This window comes from Labrus bergylta, chromosome 13 (assembly GCF_963930695.1).
Source record: "Labrus bergylta chromosome 13, fLabBer1.1, whole genome shotgun sequence".
NCBI lineage: Eukaryota > Metazoa > Chordata > Actinopteri > Labriformes > Labridae > Labrus > Labrus bergylta.
The window spans coordinates 14,275,036-14,295,927 of record NC_089207.1 but is presented as its reverse complement, the minus strand read 5'-3'; the positions used below and the strand labels follow the sequence as shown (position 1 = coordinate 14,295,927).

General features: G+C 39.8%; 2 protein-coding genes across 2 annotated transcripts; both read right to left on the bottom strand.

Annotated features, from left to right (window-relative positions):
• Positions 1-83: 83 nt before the first annotated feature.
• cfap65 (cilia and flagella associated protein 65) lies at positions 84-14,323 on the bottom strand. The gene is made up of 33 exons (XM_065962394.1): positions 14,283-14,323; positions 13,262-13,364; positions 12,781-12,947; positions 12,320-12,528; positions 11,810-11,946; positions 11,497-11,722; positions 11,052-11,320; positions 10,765-10,959; positions 10,393-10,628; positions 10,120-10,276; positions 9,262-9,390; positions 8,727-8,978; positions 8,485-8,624; positions 8,268-8,352; positions 8,037-8,183; positions 7,097-7,262; positions 6,788-6,916; positions 6,462-6,675; positions 6,141-6,269; positions 5,558-5,648; positions 5,386-5,471; positions 4,374-4,440; positions 4,050-4,160; positions 3,443-3,634; positions 3,157-3,315; positions 2,869-3,012; positions 2,565-2,681; positions 2,220-2,354; positions 2,076-2,126; positions 1,222-1,442; positions 889-1,002; positions 337-753; positions 84-219 (listed from the first exon to the last, which is right to left on the bottom strand). The coding sequence occupies exons 1-33, from the start codon at positions 14,321-14,323 to the stop codon at positions 90-92; spliced, it is 5,166 nt and encodes a 1,721-aa protein (XP_065818466.1). The 3' UTR covers positions 84-89.
• Positions 14,324-14,552: 229 nt separating this feature from the next.
• LOC109987381 (motor neuron and pancreas homeobox protein 1) lies at positions 14,553-18,321 on the bottom strand. Its single transcript, XM_020638449.3, has 3 exons — positions 17,603-18,321; positions 16,282-16,442; positions 14,553-15,820 (listed from the first exon to the last, which is right to left on the bottom strand). The coding sequence occupies exons 1-3, from the start codon at positions 18,069-18,071 to the stop codon at positions 15,482-15,484; spliced, it is 969 nt and encodes a 322-aa protein (XP_020494105.2). The 5' UTR covers positions 18,072-18,321; the 3' UTR covers positions 14,553-15,481.
• Positions 18,322-20,892: the final 2,571 nt, after the last annotated feature.

The following is a 20,892-nucleotide window of genomic DNA, read 5'->3' as shown; positions in this document are numbered from 1 at the left end:
CCTCATTTTTGGGGGTTTGTAAAATCAATTAGAGTTAATTCATTTGACAAGATGATGTTTTTATTTGATGTGGTACGGTGTACAGTAAATTATTTCATATTATACTTGAGGATTATTTTCAAGAAAAAGAAAACAGAGCTTGGGTCAGGCGATGCTCCTGCTGGTTCCTTTCTGTTTTCTCTCTCCTCTTCAGCCTTTGCTGTTGAAGTCATTGTGTTTCTAATGAAAAACCAAAACATTTTGCAATTAGTGTTTTATTAATTATCTGATAAATGCTTTAAATATAGGTAACATCCAGAGCTACAGTTTGTGTGTATTATATGTATCTGTCTTCACCTGAGAGAAACTGGTGGCAGGGTAGCTGTGCGGGGATGTGCTGTAAGGACCAGCTCTCCTCTGACGGCTTCCATCATCAGGTTCTGGAGGGTGTTCAGCAGAACATCTTCACTAAAGTCAGCAGGCACATGTATTGTTTGCTGTGTGTTATCTGTTTGAGGCCTTTCTATGAAACCTCCACCTGCAGTCTCCTGACTGTCCACAAGGTTGTGTTGCCCCCTTTGCACTGCCATTGTCCCACTCAAAACCTGAGGTTTGGGTGTAGTGTGAGATGTAGATGAGAGAGGAAGCGGTGCTGGAAGGGAGACTGGTAATAAGGATTTGGAGGAGTGACTAGTTTCTTGAAGTGGGTATGTAACGGGCTGCGACACCATGGTTATCAGAGACTTTGTGAAGGCTGAATCATCAAGAATGTCCCTGGAGAGGAGATCAGCACATACATGTGGATGAATACTTTCTGGCTCTAAAAATATATAAAATATAGATGTTCACTCCAGTTCAGTGTGGACCAATGTTTAAAGCATGGATATGGGTGACAGTATTTAGTATTACCTGAGCACAGAGTTGAGTACTTGCATTAGGATGTCCCTGTCAGGGCCATGTGAAGGAGGAGATGTGCTTGAACTAGTTGTTTCAGGTGTCAGGGGCCTGATCAACTGATGGCATCTGAGGAAGAAAGCACATGGTTTTTTGCTACTAAACAGAAATACTGACATAAATCTGACCTTGAAGGTAGAACATACTGTACATCAGACACCTGTATGAGTCAGAGTGAAAACATATTTCTTGAACCTTGAACAATTCTGTATACACATTTGTAAATTGTAATTTGCACAAGATTACTCTATCTTTGATTCTAAACGTGTGATGTAAGAAGAAGTTTACCTATAGTGCTCATTGAACTGATCAGGGAAGTGTGTGATGTAGTCCAGAAGTCCATGTGAGTGCGCTGTAATGCCCAGATGAAGCAGAGCAGGTTGAGGGGGTTCAGGGCACGTCAATACTTTGGCTTTTTCTCGCTGTGCCCGTCGGTCAGCTCTTGTTATCTTGGTACATATAGTGCCCACTGTTTCATAACTAGTCCTGGCACAAATTGGAGGAAGAGTCTGGATGGGAGAGAAAGTGATTCAAAACACACATGCAACAAGAAAGCCTGGCAAAGCACTATTTACACCTCATGTCACATTCACCCATTTACACGGTGATGTCTGATATGTAAAGTGTCCATCAGTATTAAGAATCCCATGCTGCTGACATAGCAGCAGGAGCAATTTGGGGTTCAGTGCCTAAGGACACTTCAGCATGTGAATGCAGGAGCTGGGGATTGAACCTCTGACTTTACCACAGCCTCTCTTAGTTATGAAGCTCTGCTGTCCTTACTTCTTCGTTCTTTCAAATTGATTCTGCAGTTGCGTTATATCGGTGTCCCAGTTACAATAGCACAATGTGTAAAGAAACAGTGGAGGCTCCACATACAACGACACACTCAGACACACACACACGCAGCGCTGTTCTCCCAACAGTGATTAAAGTGTTCCTGTTTTGCGCATTACTACCTCTGATGTTGGCAAAGTAATTGGATGACTTGGTCCCACCATCATGCATCTCAGACATTTATATTAAAGGCAATACGTTACAGGGGCATACAAATAGTACTTTGAACTGGCAAAATGAATGGGGCTTTTAGATTTCTTTTTTTCACAACTTTCATGATGGAAAATGTGACACTAAACCCCCACCTTGTATTTCCTGAGTGGTGGCCCTTTTCGTACTGGTGCTGCTATAGGTTCCTTTAAAAGACAAGAGGTAAATACAGTGAGGAGGAAATTGTTACATTACAGTCAGAAATATAACATCGATGTACTCTGAGAAAGAGGAAATACCTCATCTGTCAGAACTTTTGGGGTTTCTGTAATGTTTTTGTCCGTGATAATGAATTCTACTTGCTGTCTTTCTTTCTCTTCCTCCCAGCGCTGCAAAGCATCTCGATACTGAGTCACTTTAGCCTCCTGAATAACCTGGAAACAAGAATTCATTAATGTAACAAAGAGGACGATGTAGACCTGCTCTTTCTGTAAAGTTTCATGAGATAACTTTCGTTTTAAATTGGTGCTGTACAAATAAAATTGATTGGTTGATTGAGTTTATCATCCATAATTTGCAGAGAACAGTCAGGACTGCTATCCCATTAATGCGACTTTAAATATACAATAGAATGGCCATGGTACCTGACAGAGAATGTCCAGCTGGTAATGAGTGGGGTAGTCCGAAGAAGTAAATGTAAGAAAACAAAGGGAACTCTCTCCTGGATGTAGAACCCCCTGCTGTGGATGTATCTGTACCACCTGATTAAAAAAACACACACACAAACATGGACGCACACACACACACACTTGATTAACAGTGATGTATTTATTTATTTTTTACCTTGAATTCTATATTGTGAGGTCACACAGATAAGAGTAGACATGTCTACAAAGTAACTAAATACAAAATGTACTAGTATCAGTGCATATACCACCATTCCTGTACCTGCTGATTGATCTGCCGCGGGAGGTCCCATGTATAGTGGACAGTGTCTGTGTGGGACCTATTGGTCAGGTAGAGGATTCTTGATGATCTTGAGCACACAGGGATGTCACCCAGAGAGACACTGTCCTCGGACAGAGACACCACCTACACATTCATATTGCACAGACACGTATTTGAGATGAATGTTAACCTTAAAATGGTGAAATTAAAAAACACAACGAAACATAAGGAACAGAAAGCCAGATAAAGTTACATTTGAATATAATTTGAAAAGACAACTGCTCGTACCTGTCCTGGGAAGGGAAGCCTCTGAACACAGGCCTCAGACATTCTACAATCACTGCAGTGAAATTGTTTTGTGAAGCACATTGTGGGAGAATTTAAGCCACATCCCTCAAACATCACTTGTGTGGAGTCTCCATCCTGGATATAGATGAGAATATCCATCTGCCAAATATAAACCAGACAGGACTTCAAATAAAGGAGATGGGATATTCATTGAACTAGCTTTAGTCAAAAATGCTATTATTTGTGTTATCTTCTTGTAAAAGGCTGTATATGACTCAGTCCTTACATGGTACATCTTAGCCTCTAGTGGAGAGAAAATCCATTCCAGCATGATTGTTTCTCCTGGTAGGATTTTTCCCTCTGGATTTAGGCAGCACAGCACTGGATGGTTAAAGTTGTCCACCTGTAGCTGATATAACACATCTCTGTCCACCTTATAACAGACTGCCACTGCACCACCATTGTGTAGTTCAAACCCCTGCAAAGATACACATATGTCAAGTCTTATAGAGTGTAATGTAAAAAGTTGTATATATTTTAAATAGACAGGATCATAGTCCAGTCTCCCGAGGAAATTATTTGTAAATATACTCATTCTGAAAGTTTCTGAATAGATTAAAAAGAATATTCCAATAGATCACTGTGTTTTTCTTTGGGTAAATAGCAATGAAGCAGTACATTTGTAAGGAAAAGCATGTTTCTTTTAAAGAGAACAACAGGAGATTTCAATTTCAGATTGAATGGTCAATTTCTGCTGAGAGGGTCACATCTATATTGGAAAACACTTCCGCAAGTACTATAAGAAGAGATATCTGTGGAAACTGCTTGAGTGAAGATATGCCAGGCTCACTGTGCAAGTCCTAAAAGGCATTAAATTAAGAAAAGAAACCCACCTGCCTGGGAGGATTATAGTCCCCAGTCATAACAGAATCGAAAACATGACGCTTGGAGGCAAAGTGGAGACATGGTCTGTCTCTCTCCACTGTCAAACCCTGAAAGTTCATCTGCACACAGAACCACAACACAAATACAAGTCAATTAAAACGTAGAACTTTTACTAAATAGTTGTTTATCATACTTAGGGATTAATTATCCTTACAGGATAAACCCTTTAAAGCTATTCTAGAGAATATATTCTTCTTCATAAATGGAATGAACATTATATTATAGGTAAGGCCCTAAGGTGACTTGAATCAATTGGTACAATTCTGCCTCACCAAGATCTCTCTGCCATATGAAATTTTGAACACGACAGGAAACCGATCCGTTCCACTGAAGTCGTGACTGTGGGGACAAAGTTGAGATACTTTAAGGATCATGTTAGATCAAAGACACAATTTTAACAAAATTCCCTTTAAAAAACCGATGAACTTAAAGGGATAATTCACCCATTTGCATTAAGCTTTGTATCATTAAAAACCTGGTAGTATTTTTGAATGGTCGTGCATCCCGCCCTCATTTTCTTTGTATTGTTAAGTCTGAAAAGGAGCTTCTGATGACGCAAAAATCGTCATTTTGAGTCATTGGAAGCTGTTGCGGTTAGCGGGGTGAAACTACAACGCTAGTTCCTTATATTTTCGACCACTGAAGCTACAGACCAATCACAGATCAGTGAGTGGGAACTCACTCCCAGAAACGAAACTTAACGGCCGCAGCAACCGTCTCGCGGCTACATTGCTATATTGCTTGCCGCCACTGCCAGTTCAGCAGCCGAGACATAAGGCCTGACTGTCGGCGGCGGCGAGGACGAGGAGCCGAGGCGGCTTGAGCTGGGGCAGACTGGTAGTGTTGGTGCTCTCACTGTTTGCCTATTGACACAGACATAGAGTCTGTTTTCTGCCAGGAATTTCCAAGATACCAATTCCTTCTGGAAGAAATCTCGGAATCAGTTGAGGAAACTGCCTTATGTAGTACTGCAGCTGTTATCAGGAGGAGTGGGAGAACTAGTAAATATGTCTGTAAACCTGACCTTAGTGGGAGTGGCCTGCGATGCTGTGCATTCTGGGATTTGGTGTCTTTCATCCACAAGCCAAAAAGACACTTTCTGCCTTTTCTCGGCCAAGAAGGCACCAACTTAAAAAAAAAAATCACATTTCTACTACATATATGACCCAATGTCAATACAGATTCATGTTTCAATGGGTGAAGTATCCCTTTAATAAATACTAACAGCTTGAAAATATTAGCAAATTCTATTCATTTTACTGCACCCTGCAAAAAATGACTGACCTATAACTGAGGCATACTGCCCTCTGTTGGCCGGGGAGCAAAGTCCCAGAACGTGGAGAAACACTGAACAGAAGATTGTCCTTAATCTGTCAAGGAAATAAATATATTTATATATAAAACATTATTTTTTTTATAAAATAAAGGTAACGTCTGAAATATCTGAACGCCTGACCTTCATATGGTTCAGCTCAGTACTGCTAAACTCTCCTGTCTCAGCCCAGTACTCCAGCTCTATCTGTTGGTCCTCTGGAAACAAGAAGGCCCTGAGTTTGAGGAGAAGAATCAGTAAATCAGAGATCATTAATGATGAGCAGTTACATTTAAAAAAAATAATCTCTATAAAGCTCCACTTAGTGTTACTTGTATTTTTCATTATACATGGTGAAACGTATAATCGTTAATGTCAGCTGCACTGTAAAATGAACAAGTCCATACAAAATACTGGATGCTAAATATAGCCTTCACTGAACTGAATTGACTTGCATTTACAGTTTTTGTAAATTTTAGATAATTTCATTACATTTTCTACAGGACTCAGTCTTGTGGTCATGTATGATCTTGCACCCTTCTGTATTTTATTGTTGTGCTTGTTTGGTTCTATTTTTTGTGTTTCTGTTGGAGAGTTTTTTGTATTTTAAAGGCCCATCTAGGGATAGGCATTGCAAATTAGCTTAGGCTATGAATGCTGTAGTGTGTGGCATCAGCTCGCTTGCTCCATATTTGTCCCTTAACAAATAAACATGAAATAAACTCACCAGTCTACAGGGAGGGAGCCGGGGTTGTGTAACATCAGCATAAAAGTTGAGGGGTGTGAATGCAGGGGAGCAACACTGAAGTTAAAATCCAAAATTGCTTTTGTGAAGATGGAAGGAGAGAGGCTCGTACTACAATAGAAAGAGAAGAATTGGTCATGCACATAAACCACATTTTATATGCAAGTATTAATAAGTGAAAAAAAAATCATTTATGATTGTAACAATAGAGACAACCCAAAAAATGAATAAGCCGTTATTTATTTTCCAAGTATAATGTGAACTTCAGTATAGTATTTCAGTATAGACCTGCCCTGGCCTTACCTGTGCCTTGTGGGGGTTCTGTGAGTAAGTTCTCCAGGGGAGGGGTTGGAGATCAGGTGCTCATTGAGGCTGTCCAATGAGAACAGTTTCCACAGATGCGCCTTGCTGAGTCCGCTTACACTTCCACTGCCGCACACGTCAATCACCTTCAGGGTGGGAAATACACCCTTAGCTAGCACTTCACACACTGCTTGGGGAGGGGATAACACATTTCCTGAGGACAGAGACATATTAAAAAAAGGAGGGAGGGTCGTGAATAAGTGAAGTAATAAAAAACTGCAGAACACATTTAAGTTTGTATAGTGTAGGTGTGCTTTATCGTCTACCACTAAGATTCAGGGTCTGGTAGCTGATGATCCACTGGTACTGGGTTCGTCTGTGTGGTCCGACTGTGAATTGCAGCAGCATTGTGGAGTGTGAGGCAATTGTACCCCTCTCACGGTCCAGTTTCAGGGCTAAAAAAGGACATATTTAGTCGACCACACCTGTTCAATTATGTTATCTTAACAGGCTAGATGGGCTCTAAAGTTGGAACTCCTTATCCACCTTACTGACAAATGCATATAATAAAATAATTTGTCAATGTCATATACATTTAGAAAAATTACCACAAAGAAGGTTGTTAGAGAGAATACCTTTTGGCTCTGTCTGGGGGTCATTAATAGGATCCTCACTCAGAAGGCTCTGCTGTACAGAGAGACAAAATGAGACGGGGCAGGAGCTGCTGTTGACCAGAGGAACCTCAACTGAGCGATAGCCTCCAACCATTATCTCTCCAACATCCAGAACGTCTTTCTCTGCCTAGAAAAAAAAAAGTCTGCTCTCAGCTTGGTTTGGCAGGCTTAAAGACTAATTTATGCTCCTATTGGTGGTTGCATTAGAATTTTCTTGGGGGGAAAAACAGACATATACAGTCCCAGTGCAAATGCATGTGGCAACACACAAACACAATTGAACATATATTAATGGCAGCTATTTTTTCTCTGATGAATTTTTTGTACAGTGGGAAGTTCACATGCTGTCATAAGATTGTACTGCTGTGTTAAAAAGTTGTTAAAAGCAGGGCACCAGTAGCCTAGTGGTTAGTGCTTGCACACCCCATGTATGGAGGTTATAGACCCCAAAGCGAGCAGCCCACGTTCAAATCCGACCTGTGGCTCCTTTCCTGCATGTCATTCCCCACTTTCTCTCTCCCTGATTTCTGACTCTATCCACTGTCCTATCTTTACAAAAAAGGCATAAAAAGCCCAAAAATAAACCTCATATATATTTTTTCTTAAAAGGCAGGGAATCTCATATCATTTTCATTTGCCAATGATTGATCACCTACTGAAAAGTAAAACTCTGGAGATACATCAAGCTATATTTCATTTTCAAACCTCATATTAAATAACTCTATCACGATACTTGAATGTTTTTCATCTTTCACTTGCCAAACACTTGAGGAGCAAATAAGTATTGTAAATCGTTCTGCCTGTATTCATGTAATTTGCACAGCAGCCTTTGAGCTTCCCTACCCTGAGTTTGACATCAGAGAAAAATGGTGGTGGAGAATATGGTGAATGAAAGTCCTACCTTCAGGAACCCTCTAGAGCCAATTCCAACCACTTGAAGGACAAGATGAGATTTGCCTGATCCATGTGTCTGGATCGGCCAGAAGGTGAGAGTAGGGTTAAGTGTGTATGCTTTTTCCTCCAGCGGGCTGAAGGACCAGATCTGAACCTGAAACATTACCAAGTCAGTCAATCATTCAGTTCCACGGCCTTTGATAGCATAGATTTATGCATGGTTTTGTTAATCTCTTACTGAGCTCTCATTGGGCTGCAGTTCACCAGCATCTGGTTCAACACAGATAAGCTCCTGGTCTGGCTCTGGAATGCTCCATTTGAAACTACAAAAGGAAATTCACAGAAAGCCAGCTGTATACCAGATTAATGATTCTAGCACAAGTCTAGCCCACAAAAAACAAACTCAAAACTGAAAGAAATACAGAATGACAATTGGCAACAATCTTCAAACTAACCGTAGAGGTAGGCGGCTGAGGTTCCTGATGCGGTGGGAGCGCTGAGTCTGTGAGCCCACAGCTGTCGGCAGGAAATATAAACTGCCATCTCCTTCCAGAGATACACACAGCTTCTCTGCAACACTGACAACTGCCAGTTCCTAGAGAACGCAACAACAGAGGCACATTCAAAAACGCGACAAAACAGTATAGTGAGTCCAACTGCTTCAGAGCCATGTATTCCTGTGTAGTGTAAATACTACCTTTGTGTGTTTTGATGCATTGAGCTTAAGGTGTAAACTAAATCCCTGTTTGGGACTGTCTTCAGTGGGAGTTGTTCTGAGAGTAAGGATTTGGTGATTCGAAGGCTGGATCAATCCACAGCTTGGCACTACAGACAAAGATTCTGCCAAAACAGGGTTTGAGTTGCGGTCCAGATAGAAAGTGAGGGGCAGGTCTCCACGATTCTGGAGAAGCACTGTCCTATAGGAAAGAACACTCAGGGCTGGGAATACCTAGAAAAAAATACTTAGGTTACCATAGTGTCTCCTCTTACCAAATAGCAGAGGGAAATTGTACTTTATGATGGCTTTAGGGAATATTTCACTCTGACAAGGCCTACAACTCCTTTCTAAATGATACATTTGAAAACAGACCTTATATGTTTTGTTGTGCATATTGAGAGCATGACACAATTTTATATAATGAACAAACCAGAGGAGCTGGATTAAGGCAGTAGAAAGAAAGATGTACTTGACACGAATAACATTTTTGTTAATTCTCATGCTTGTTACTCACCACTTGAGGGGGCTTCAATGAGCAGCATGGGATGAAATGCTCTTTGCCGGGCTGAAAGGAGTGGCCTATGACTCTGACAGTCACTAACCAGGGTGGAAAAAGCAGTTGCCCTTCTAAGAGATGATTTTCCTGCAGTATCAAGGCAAGAAAGATGATTGATGTGGTGGCATGAACATTTTTGCTTCTGAGCAACAATAAAAACACGCCTCCACAGAAGTTTTCATGGGCATGTTTTCAAACATTAAACACTTAATTAAAGGTCACTATATTCACCATTCACTAGTTGCTTATTGACATGCTAATTAGTAGCATACTGGTTTACTTTATAGTTATTATTAAGTGTGGAAAACTGTGAATTTGTTTTGAACAAGACCTCGCTTAAGAATGGGGAACATATTCTGAGTTACAAAGACTGAATTAGGAGTTATTTGGACATTACTACAACAAGAAGTTTTGTGCTTTGTTTCATGAGAATAGACCTACATAGACTAAATGAGAGTAGAACTATAATTGTGGCAGTAACCTTATAAGGGCCATACTAAGCAAAGCATATGAAGATTATAATTCATGTACAGCTCACTAACTTACTTAATCAATAAGCAGTCATTTGATGGGTATTGAGGGGAAACTCTTTGTTAATGGCCTAGTAGCTATAGAATATGGTCATGTAGAATAAGGTACTAATAAGTGCTTCATAATGACTAATAAGCAGCCAGTATGCTACAAATTAGCATGCTAATAAGAAAGTAGTTAATGGTGAATATTGTGACCTTAATACAGTGTTGCCACATTTATATAAAAATGAAAGGCACCACGAATTGATGAGAGGGCATTTGAAAGCTTATGAAACAATATTACCTTACAGTATGCAAAGCACTCAAGTTGTGCTTCATGCAGAGTATTAGGCTTCTTGGGGTCAAAGTTCACCCTGAAGGAGGTGGATTTTAGTGGCGCTAGGTCACATAACAAGGGAGAGACAGAGAATGGAGAGTCTCGGGCTGAAGTCCACACCAGGCTGAATCACAATGACAAAAAAAAAGAGAAAGAAAAACAACAAAACAGATGTTCTGGTCACGTTTCATATAGAGAACTACACAAAAGTGTCAAAGTGGATATCCAAGGAAGGAGTACCTGAGTTTCCCTCTGGTGTGGTTGGTGATGGACACTGACTGAGACGAGGTGCATGAATTAGAAAACGGGGAGGACATTTTGTGATCAAACAGTAGCTCATTGGGCACCACAGTTACATGTGGAGATGATGAAGAAGAATTAGAAGTGAATGGATCCATGCGCCCCATGCAGGATTGGAAATAGTCCTCCATGGGAGTTCTTGACAAAACACTGTCATTGTCTGCTTTTTGGTGTGACTGTTGGAATGACACAAAGAAAACTGTAAATGGATAACACTAAGCCTGTACTGTAGCAATGAACTGTAGCATTGTAACACTGCTATTCATAGGGGATTTAATGTTTACTTGTGAGATATTGTGTTTTACACCTTACCTCCTCCAGGGGGCAGAGCACTCCTTGTTGCTTCAGGTGCACATTTTGATCTTGCTGCATGGGACTGAAAGTATCTGTCGGGTCTTGTCTGCGGTACCAGTGGAGCTTGTACAGAACCAAGTGTTCAGGTTTCAGCACGGCTGGTTTCTGGAGCTCTGAGTGACAAGTTCCAATCAGGTCAAGGAACATGGGTTCCTATGAAAAAGATTAGATAGATAGAACAAATTGTCTTGTTTATGTTTTTTTAGGTTCTGAGAGTGAGTGTACGTCTACAAACTGGTACCTACCCTGTGCAGTATAAGACATGCAACTCTCCTGTGATGTGCAATAGGCTGTGTTGGCTTGTAAACGGTCTTCAGTGTGATATAGCTATGTGGGTGGACAGTGCCACTTGCTGGCTGGATGCTGAACACACTGTGCCCACTACAGTCAAGGTCTAATTGGTAGATCGCCTCAACGGGTGAAGAATTAACCAGCTGCACTGTCTGCACAACTTTTTCTCCTTTCTCAACACAGCCGAAGTCCAACACAGAGGAGGACAAGAACACTTCAGGACCTATTTACAAAATAACAACAACAATTCAACATGCAAGTATCAAATTTAGGATTCAGGATTAAGCTTTCACTTTCTCTTTTCATTTAAACGACTTTAAAAAAAAACATGACTGAGATTGAGAAACAAGCTAATTTAAGTATTTTTTAGATTTTGTATGTTCATTTCTGTTTCCTTACCTATGGAGTTTCCAGTGAGTTTCAGGAGAGTTTCATTGAGTGCCCCACTACATTTAAGAGATAAGTAGTCGACAGAGACAGTATCCACCACAGCAGGACTATAGGTGACTGTAACCCGAAATGAACCGCCAGGCGCCACCTCACCTCTGGACTCATCACAGCTGAACGGTGACCCCAACAAAGGCACGTCATCAGACAGTGGTGAAAGACAGAACAATGCATACACCTGGATAAGAGGGGCAAAAACAGAGATGAGAGAGAGAGCCCTTTATGTGTGTAAATTTGCATTTACTGATCTTTGTGTACTACTTACAGGAGAGGGGTTGAAAATTTCAAAAGATTTCTGTGAACTTTGGCCAACAGCCACAGATCCAAAGTGTAGCTCTGGACCACACTGTTCTTTTTCATCCTTGCTGCCTGGAGTTTTCATGTGAAGACATGGATACTTAGCTATAAAAAAAGGAGGCAAGGCAATAGAGTAAATATTGGTCTATAGTTACCCCTCATGTTCTATCAAACAGTATTCTGAGATTAACTATGTAACTGGTTGTCATATGGTTCAATCCATAGTTCTGAGTGGAGATCAGTTGGGTAACATTAAGGTTTCATCAGTAATTTCTTCAACATATTCTATGTTTAATTTATTTTTATTCTATAAACAATACTGTTCTCCTACTTTTTTTATCTAAGTAGAGGACCTACTTGACCCATTTACATTTGGATCACTTGTTGTGACAGTACTGTGTGTACTGATCGTACAGCCTACGGCAAACTTTACTGGTCGGGATACGTTGTCAAAGCTAGTAACTCTTAACATGTATACCTAGTCCCTGTAGGAGCACAGTGCAGAAGCTTTCAGGCTGTTCCCCTTCTTCTCCAAACCTGCAGTAGGCTTGTTGTTGGTACACGAGCGCCTCATGAGGTTGGAAAACAACAGTGATGTGACACTCCTGGCCCGGCTCTAACAGGCCTTGTTCAGGACTTAGTAGGAATGGTCCAGAGCTATCCCACTGAAAGCATGTCTGGAGTTTACTGCATGAATAAAAGTGCAAAAAATGCAAAAAAGTGGAAGACATGAAAAGGAAAGGGGATAGGATTAATACATTAATTCACAATAGGGGTGTGATTTTTCATTCCTTAAGACAACTAATAGACACATCAGCACATAAACCCAAAAACAATTACATTAAAATTTTACAAATCATGCTGATGATTTTCCTTAGTAACTCCCGGGTTATTCAACCCTCCTATCTCTCTGCATTATTCTAAAACAGACTCATATACCTGAGATTTTTGAGCAGGAAAGTGGTATGTACAGAGTGTTGAACGGCACAGAGTGGCAGCAGCACAGAGTCTGGCACCTCAAGGGCAGGACATGGAATGATTGCACGGAGGCACACTTGGAAGCTGCCATCTTCACATTGAAATTCAATGCTGTCTTCATATTCACACTGTCACGAGTAGACAGACACATAAACACAGAGAGAAGGAATACAACATTAGAAGTAGAGTCCAAGGTAATATCTCTTGAACTACTTTGTGTAAAATATTTTTTCTTTCCTGTACAGTTATTTATAGTTGTGGTGGTTAAGTGAATCAATGGGTTAATATGCTCAGAAAAGCATCCAGACTTGTAAAAAACTCTTTGAAAATGTTTTGTAATGGTCCCATACATGTTATGATGAAGCTAGTAGCCTGAAAAGTGGATACCACATTCAAAAGCACTGGGAACAGTACTTTTAAAAAGAGATATTTAAAATATTACCCGCTGGAGAGGTCTGAAGATGATTGGCACTGAGAAAGAAGTCCCCGGGCTGATGAAAATTATCTGGGGTATCAAGGTGGTAAAGAACTTGGACACAGGAGGCCTGCAAGGGAGTAACAAAAATATTAATTTGATAACTCAATAATCTATTTGTGTACAAGAATGTGCATCATTTGGTGTTTCTAAGACCTGACATGTAGCTTCTGCAGCTTGCTGTGTACATTCTTTAACACCAATGTCTTGGAGAACTCTTTTTCCAAACCCCAGTCCTCCCAGACCAGCTCTGCCTTCACTTCTAGGCCTAAGAAACAGCTTTTTTGGCTGGAAGTTTTGCGCCGGTGATTTCCACCCCACTGTCTCTGGCTAATCCCTGGATCATGCTGGGTATGGTGATGCAGAAGAGGTGCCTTCTGGAGAAACAAATGCACATTTATATTCAACAAACACATGGAAGCATCAGCAAAATGACTAAAGGCACATGTTTGAGGCCATACAAAATACTATCATGCAGCGTAATGACAGAATCGGGTACATAATAACAACAAGCGAGAAATGATTATTGATGTCATTATTTTGAAGTTACTTCAATTTCCCTCCCAGCGTTGGAAGGCTCCCATCTCGCTCCTGAACCCAAATGGTCCGGACCTCTTGCCTCAGCTAACATGACTGGAAACGAAGAGAAGGAATTCAAACTTTTATAATTATGAAATTATAATAGAGGAAAAAAATGATTTGTAGCTGCCTGATGTTACCCGTGGATGTCATGATTCTTATTTTACACAATTGACGCCTTTGTATAAGTCAGTCTCGTTGAAAGAGCTATGTAAGACAATTGTAATGAGCTGATATCTAACACGGAGCGTATAGGACAAAAGGACTGCTTAACAAACAACATTTATAGGCCTATTTAACTAAACGCGGTTGGTCTAAAGGCAATTCTTACCTTCTTCCAAACGCCAAAGCTTGTGGACTGCTGTTATTTGGTCATTTCAGTCGTGATAATACCGATAACAACAGTCACCAGAATGAGTGAGTGGAGTTTGTTAGGCACGGTGTTACCATGGCGACAAGCAATCATTTTTGTTTCGCTTCGTTTCCGCAAAACAGGATATTGTCGAACAGCTAGATTTAGATTTAACCACTAAAATCTAGCAAATACCACAGCTATGACATACGATATTATACACATTAGGCTTAAAGCATTCATGAGTTACAATATCACGTATTTCGAATGAACTGATCAAAAGAAATCCTTTTTTGAATAATTGTTCACTTGTACACATACTCGTTTTTTCAGTCTTTGAATTTATTTTTATCAACACATGAATGAATCTTTCTACCAGGACATATTACAAACTTTAATATATTAAATTATATTATATTAAATTATTAAGACAACATAACAGGTCACAAAGTACAAGTAAAATATCATATTAACAAAAACACCCCAAAACAATACAGTACATGCAGCCATTTTTCATTGCTCCCATGTGCCCTTGTGTTTGTGTGTGTGTGTGTGTGTGTGTGTGTGTGTGTGTGTGTGTTTGTGTGTGTATGTGCACATGTGTGTCCTTAACTTTAACTTTAAGTTGATACAATGAAATAACATGCTGTTTCAGCTATATAGAACCATACAAAGAGCCGAATATTATATAAAAAATACTCCATTTAGCCAAAGTATTGAATATTTTTTTTAGTTTTGCATATTGATGGCATATTTGAAGAGCAGCTGTAACAGACAGGGATGCACTGTTAACGATGTAACACAACAATAATTACTTCATGAATCGCCATGTTAATTTATTTTCTCTTTATCCACTGTTGTTAATGGAAGTGCTATATTCCCCAATACATAAAAGTAAGTACATGTACGTTCGTAGATAAATAAATCTATTGCAGATGACAATGCAGGGGAAAAGGATTTCAAGTGAACTGGTTGAATAAAAATGCATCTACCAAATCAGAATCATCTGTTGATCCTGCGGTCATTATCCAGATGTTCAATTTTTGCCGTCATCAGTTTTCATCTCAGCCGATGTGCAGTCGTTGATATATTTTGTGCTAATTTGGAATCAGCCGATACAAATAGATTCAGGTGGGGCTGTGAAAAATCAGTACATTTCTTCATGTCACAATGTTTGTGCACCTGTTTGTGTTTTGTATTTTCTTCAAAAGAGCATTAAATATATATGAACAATATAAACATGCTGAACAACATAACTATGGGAAAACACTACTTCTTGTTCCTAGGCCTCTCTCCTCCAGCTCCCCCTCTGAGTAGGACCTGTAGTTAACTGGTCCTCCTCCAGAATGCCTAACGAAGGCTTCAGGGCCCATAGAACCTCCCCCCAGCACCTCAATCTCATCTTTTTCCCCCTCTTCCTCCTCATCGATCTCCTCTTCATCCTCCAGGCTGGAGCTGTGGGAATCACTCTGAGGCTTTTGCAAATCCATCCCAGTCCTTTCTTTGTCAGTCAGTGAGGAGGTGAGTGATGCTTGCTCCTTGGCCTTGCGACTTCTCTTCCATTTCATACGTCTGTTCTGGAACCAGATCTTAACCTGGTTAAAAACAGACAAAGAAAATATGCCAGGTAAAGAAACAAGTTCTGAGGGTTTTTTTTAGCAAAATAATTGTTTTCATTATCTGAAGGGTTTTGATCTAGGGAGAAGATTGTCAAAAAAAGTATCATCATCCTGTTCTAAGAAGGGAGGAAAGAAAGCATATTTCCTTTGAGTTGTAATCATTAATTTGTGCTCTGTTTTACTTCCCATATTCTTTTTAGGAAAAAGTAACAAAGCGTGCAAAATGGTTTTTTAAATAGGCTTATTCTTATTATGAAAACTCTACAAAGCATCAAAACATGATAGTACTTTTCAGCTTTTATCAGCTGTAATCAACAATACTGTGCTACAGAATGAACCTGCAAATAAGTTGACAGAGACTAAGGGGATAAGGGAATATACTCTCACACAGTTGTTTTGTCCAGGCTACATTTCATCGTACAACCTAAGACTCTTACCTGAGTCTCGGTCAACATGAGGGAAGTGGCCACCTCGAAGCGTTTAGGCCTGGACAGGTACTTGTTCAGCTTAAACTGGTTTTCTAACTCAAGCAGCTGCTGGCTGGAGAAAGCTGTCCTGGGCCTTCGACACTTCCCCAACAGACCCGCCTGAGAATGACCTGAGGGTGGACAACAGAGAGAGGAGGACACAAAAAGAATAAGAAAACTTCAAGTAAACATTTTATTTTTTTCAGTTTGAATACATCTTGGAATCATTGGTTTCAAAGCTTGATTTAGTTTCATTTTTATTGTTCTGATGAAACAGGGATATCAATATGACTGTCCTGCTTGTATATCTAATTTTCTTGCTGCTGTGCCTTCACATTTATTGCTTTGATGTGAGGTCGTGGTGAGAAAATATTACTTTAGAGGGGTAATAAACCATCACAGAGGGACCATTACCTTAATGAAAACACCGTAAACGTTATCATTTGATTAAGTAGTATCTCTGTTCCTGGTGTTACCTTTACCGGAAAATTGGCACGTAAATTTAACGAGATAGATTGTCCTCAAGCTTGTTGGAGATTTCCAATGTTATGGGCCTTTCAAAACTGACACCCATACCCAGGTGTCAGGAAGCACTTACAAGAAAGCCTAAACATTTACTCTGGCCTGGATCTTTGTGAAATAAATACAGTAGCCTATTAAATTAAAAAGACAATGTAGGCCTATACATATTCATTTTAGTCAGGTATAAAACTGGAGTAGGGGTTCTATAACCTGGCCGTTGTTAAACCAAGGTCAGTTCGTAAATTAGCCTATAAAGATGGGGATATAGGCAGTTTATTATTATTTAAAGAAACTGCACATATCCTCAACTTTATAGGCTTATTCATATACATACATGTCCTCATTTAAATACATCCTACATCCTAATCGTATGGCCCTATATACACCTTTATATTTATATAAATATTTCTTAAGCCCACTTTAGGAACACATTAAAAGATGAAAAAAAGATTTCAACAACAATAGGCTAATACAAACATTAAAAATTGGCTCTGTATGAATGGCATGCATAAGTGTATGATAATATAGGTTAATGCAGGTTTTACCAATAATAATTTGTTCATTTAACCGAGTATCCCATCTTTAACAAAATGATCAAAGTTATTTCAAGGCTGCTCTAAAACAAAGCCTAATTTAAGTTTTAGCCTATATACTTCATCGCAATTTTACTTGTGAATTAACAATAATGTCCATTTACCACCCTAACATATATTAAGGGTTTTAAGTTTAGCAGTAGGCTATCATGCAGGAGACAGGGAGATGATCTCACCACCATAATCTCCCACTCTTGGTATCATCATCCCGGCTCTGATCCAGGGCTCCAGCGGGTGCGCCGCGGCCATGGTGGCCGCTTTCAGTTGCTCTTGGTACGGATGGACCAGCTGTGTAAGGCCGGGGTATAAGAAGGCGTGGTGTTGGCCTCCGAGGGCCGCTAGAGGATACATGGAGCCTGGGTGCATTCCGAGGAGACCCCCTTGGTGCAGAGCAGCGAATCCGGACTGGGATAAGTTGAAGAACTGAGATTTGGAGAGAACTCCATGATGGATTGGAGAGGAGTTTGTTGGGTTTGTATGAGGGGAAGGCGTCTCTGAGCCGCGGGGTGACACCGGACTGCCTCCGGGGCTCCTGCTGTAGTACAGCCCCGGGGACGCACCGTCACTGTCAGTCCTCTGTTCAGCGTCATGCGCCAGAAGCGCATCAATGCGAAAGTTGTTTGCTTTTTCCATGGTGGTGGTCATTCTGTCCAACGATGTGTACAATGAACCGCTAGTGTTAATAGTGAGACACCCGTGACTCACTACTTTTTACTTTAATTTAAGAACTAAACTGCTGTCATGAACTTTAAATGGATCTGTAACTTTAGAACTCACTAGGCTACGTAAACTGTTATTCTGAATGCTATATTATCACTCCTCTTCCCCGGAGAGATGTCTACCTTTGATCAACTCCCACTCCGGCTCCGTGCGTAAAACCCACTTCACTCAAAGCGACAGTGAGCAGAAAATTACTCGCACCCAAGAGCGCCATAAACTTTGCTCTGTTGTGATTGGCCAGAGACCAGCAGCACATGGGCAGGGTGTAATCTAGGCCTCCTCTCAAGGGTTAATTATAAATGCAGTGCTGTATCAGCTAAGACCCACTAATAGCACAATAAATTAAGAGGTTCAAAGTATGATTATGAATTTTATAATTCCGAATTTTCTTAATTATGCAAAGTCCTTTTGATATAGGAATTATGGTTCTTTTGTTTTTTTATGTATTTATTTTTGTTATGTTCTTTCTTTCTTTCTATTCTTTCTTTCTTCCTCCTCTGTTAAACTTTAATGTCTTTCTCAGGTGTGACTGAGGTGTAACTTTCTCAGGACAATCCTGCACCACCAACCCCCCCCCCCCCCCCCCCCCCCCACACACACACACACACACACATGTACACATGTACTTGATGACTATATTACCTTAATTGCTGTAATCACACTTTGGAAGAAGTAATTTATAATTTTACAGCTAACTCTTCATTAAATTTTATAACCTGCTAAAGTTGTCATAAACCCAACCGCTCTTATCAGAGCTTGCTGCAATGATTATGGGTTATCACCACACCATGGAGCTGTTTAGAGGGCAGTAAACTGATAGAAAGCAAACTCATTTTCTCTCCCTGCAGACCAAAGACACACACAGACACATAAGGACACCAAATCCTTTTGAAGTTGTATTTTGAGTATTCTTTATAAAAAAGGAAAATAGATCCAAATAGTTGTCCATATCTTAATGGATGGTGTTTATCTTTTAGAGCTGATTTGGCTTCAGTTGGATCTATACAGTTCCAAATCTATCCTAACTTCATTTACGTAGCCTTCTGACAGTTTAAGCAGTGTTGACTTCCTAAGCCCGGTTTATACAGGACTGATAAGAGATGTCAGACGCCTGGGAAAACAAACTCATCTAACTTTGAAGACAAACACCGACACCTGCTGAACAACCCAACATAGAAAACAAGCTACACGGATGTATATGTGTGTGCATACATGCATGTGAGCATTATGATAGTGCTTAGACATTAAGAGTAAAAACAACGTTGCAGAAGAGAAAGCTTTAAATTGGTGAATTGTATGACATGATTAGCATTAGCAGCAGTTTTAGACTTCCTCATTTGAACTATGCACAGTGGCACAAAGAGACTTTTGATGTTCTTTGTTTAGAGTCGTCCAAAGAAGACACAGGTTACTCATTTACAAGTATACAACAGGTAGAGCAGTGAGGTGAGGAGCTGAGCTATAGAGAAGACATGGTTCTTGATAGAGGAGAGACTAGAAAACACTGGGGAAAAGAGTTGCAAAAAAGTTGTAGAAGTAAGTTTTTTTTTTTGCTCACCAAGTCTATCATCGAAGTTTCATTTCGTGAAGTTAAATATTTTCTTTGTGTATTGTGATCACTCACTGTCTCCTTTCTCGAACAAATTAAATCCAACCACTCACTATCTGTTCAGTTTGATTTATTATCTCTATTAAATATCTGCATATTAAAGATGATGCATTCTACAAGGCATTTGGTTTTTAGTAAGCCTTTTTGTTCCTCAGCCCTTCTTTGTCAGACAGGTCACACCAGGAGGCCTTGTGTAAAACAATTAATACACTTTGATCTCTTCTACATTATATGTAGATAAGAACGCCGGAGGATATATCTCACAGTTTAATAAAGCCAGACAAGTTATCTTGTCTGTGATATCCGAGCACAAATATGACATCATTTGAGATAAGAGAATATAAAGGACACCGCCTTTTATAATTCACACAACTGAGAGATATCGTGTTTGGTAATATAATAGAAATGTGTTTTATGGTCACTTCATAGTCATATTAGTAACCATTAACAAGAGAGTCTTTGTATTCAAATAATTAGTGCACATAGCTTTTATCTCTTCATGAACATATTGCACAAATACTTTGTTCAGTAGTTTAGAGGGGTTAGAGGATTGATTGAAGTATCAGAAGTTAATTCATTATTTTCTGAAATTTTAAAATTTTGGATGGATGGAAACATTGGTCATCATTCACATTTGCATTTATCTAACCTAATATCAGGAGTCAGTTTCTATACCAGCCTTCAAATGTAATATATGTAATTCTTCAGTGTCATTAAAGTAAAGTTTTGATAGAGAGGATTAAATTGTAAAGATTCAAGAGAAATTCCTTAACTCAAACTGCTCCCCAAAGAGAGAAAAGTAACCCAGTCAGTGCAGAGGGGTTGTTGAGATGATTTTGAAGCATTATATTTTGGGCCTTTTTGCCTTGTTTGACAACAAGCTCTCTTAAGTACTTTACAGGCCGCTTGCTCTTGGTTATGATGTTGTTTGTGATCAATCTAAGATTATCAGATTAATAGATGTGTGCCCGTGTCTGTGTATCACTCACGTGGAACTTTTGCTGTGGAAAAGATAAAATAAGGATTTTTCTACAGCTTGCTGTTAATCATTTCCTCTCACACCTACCCCCCATAGCGGTTTCAGACATTAAAAAGATCTGTATTGATATTGTCAATCTTTATAATGATGGTCTTGTT

Bases quoted from the DNA above. Each gene is read 5' to 3' on its own strand.
- cfap65 (XM_065962394.1), bottom strand. From the start codon at position 14,323: ATGGTAACACCGTGCCTAACAAACTCCACTCACTCATTCTG. The intron at 12,529-12,780 runs GTATATGAGTCT...TTATTCATGCAG, and splicing joins TTCCTGCTCAAAAATCTCAG to TAAACTCCAGACATGCTTTC. The intron at 4,441-5,385 runs GTCAGTCATTTT...TTGTCCCCACAG, and splicing joins GCAGTATGCCTCAGTTATAG to TCACGACTTCAGTGGAACGG.
- LOC109987381 (XM_020638449.3), bottom strand. From the start codon at position 18,071: ATGACCACCACCATGGAAAAAGCAAACAACTTTCGCATTGATGCGCTT. The intron at 16,443-17,602 runs GTGAGATCATCT...GTCCACCCTCAG, and splicing joins AAGAGTGGGAGATTATGGTG to GTCATTCTCAGGCGGGTCTG. The intron at 15,821-16,281 runs GTAAGAGTCTTA...GTTTTTAACCAG, and splicing joins TCATGTTGACCGAGACTCAG to GTTAAGATCTGGTTCCAGAA.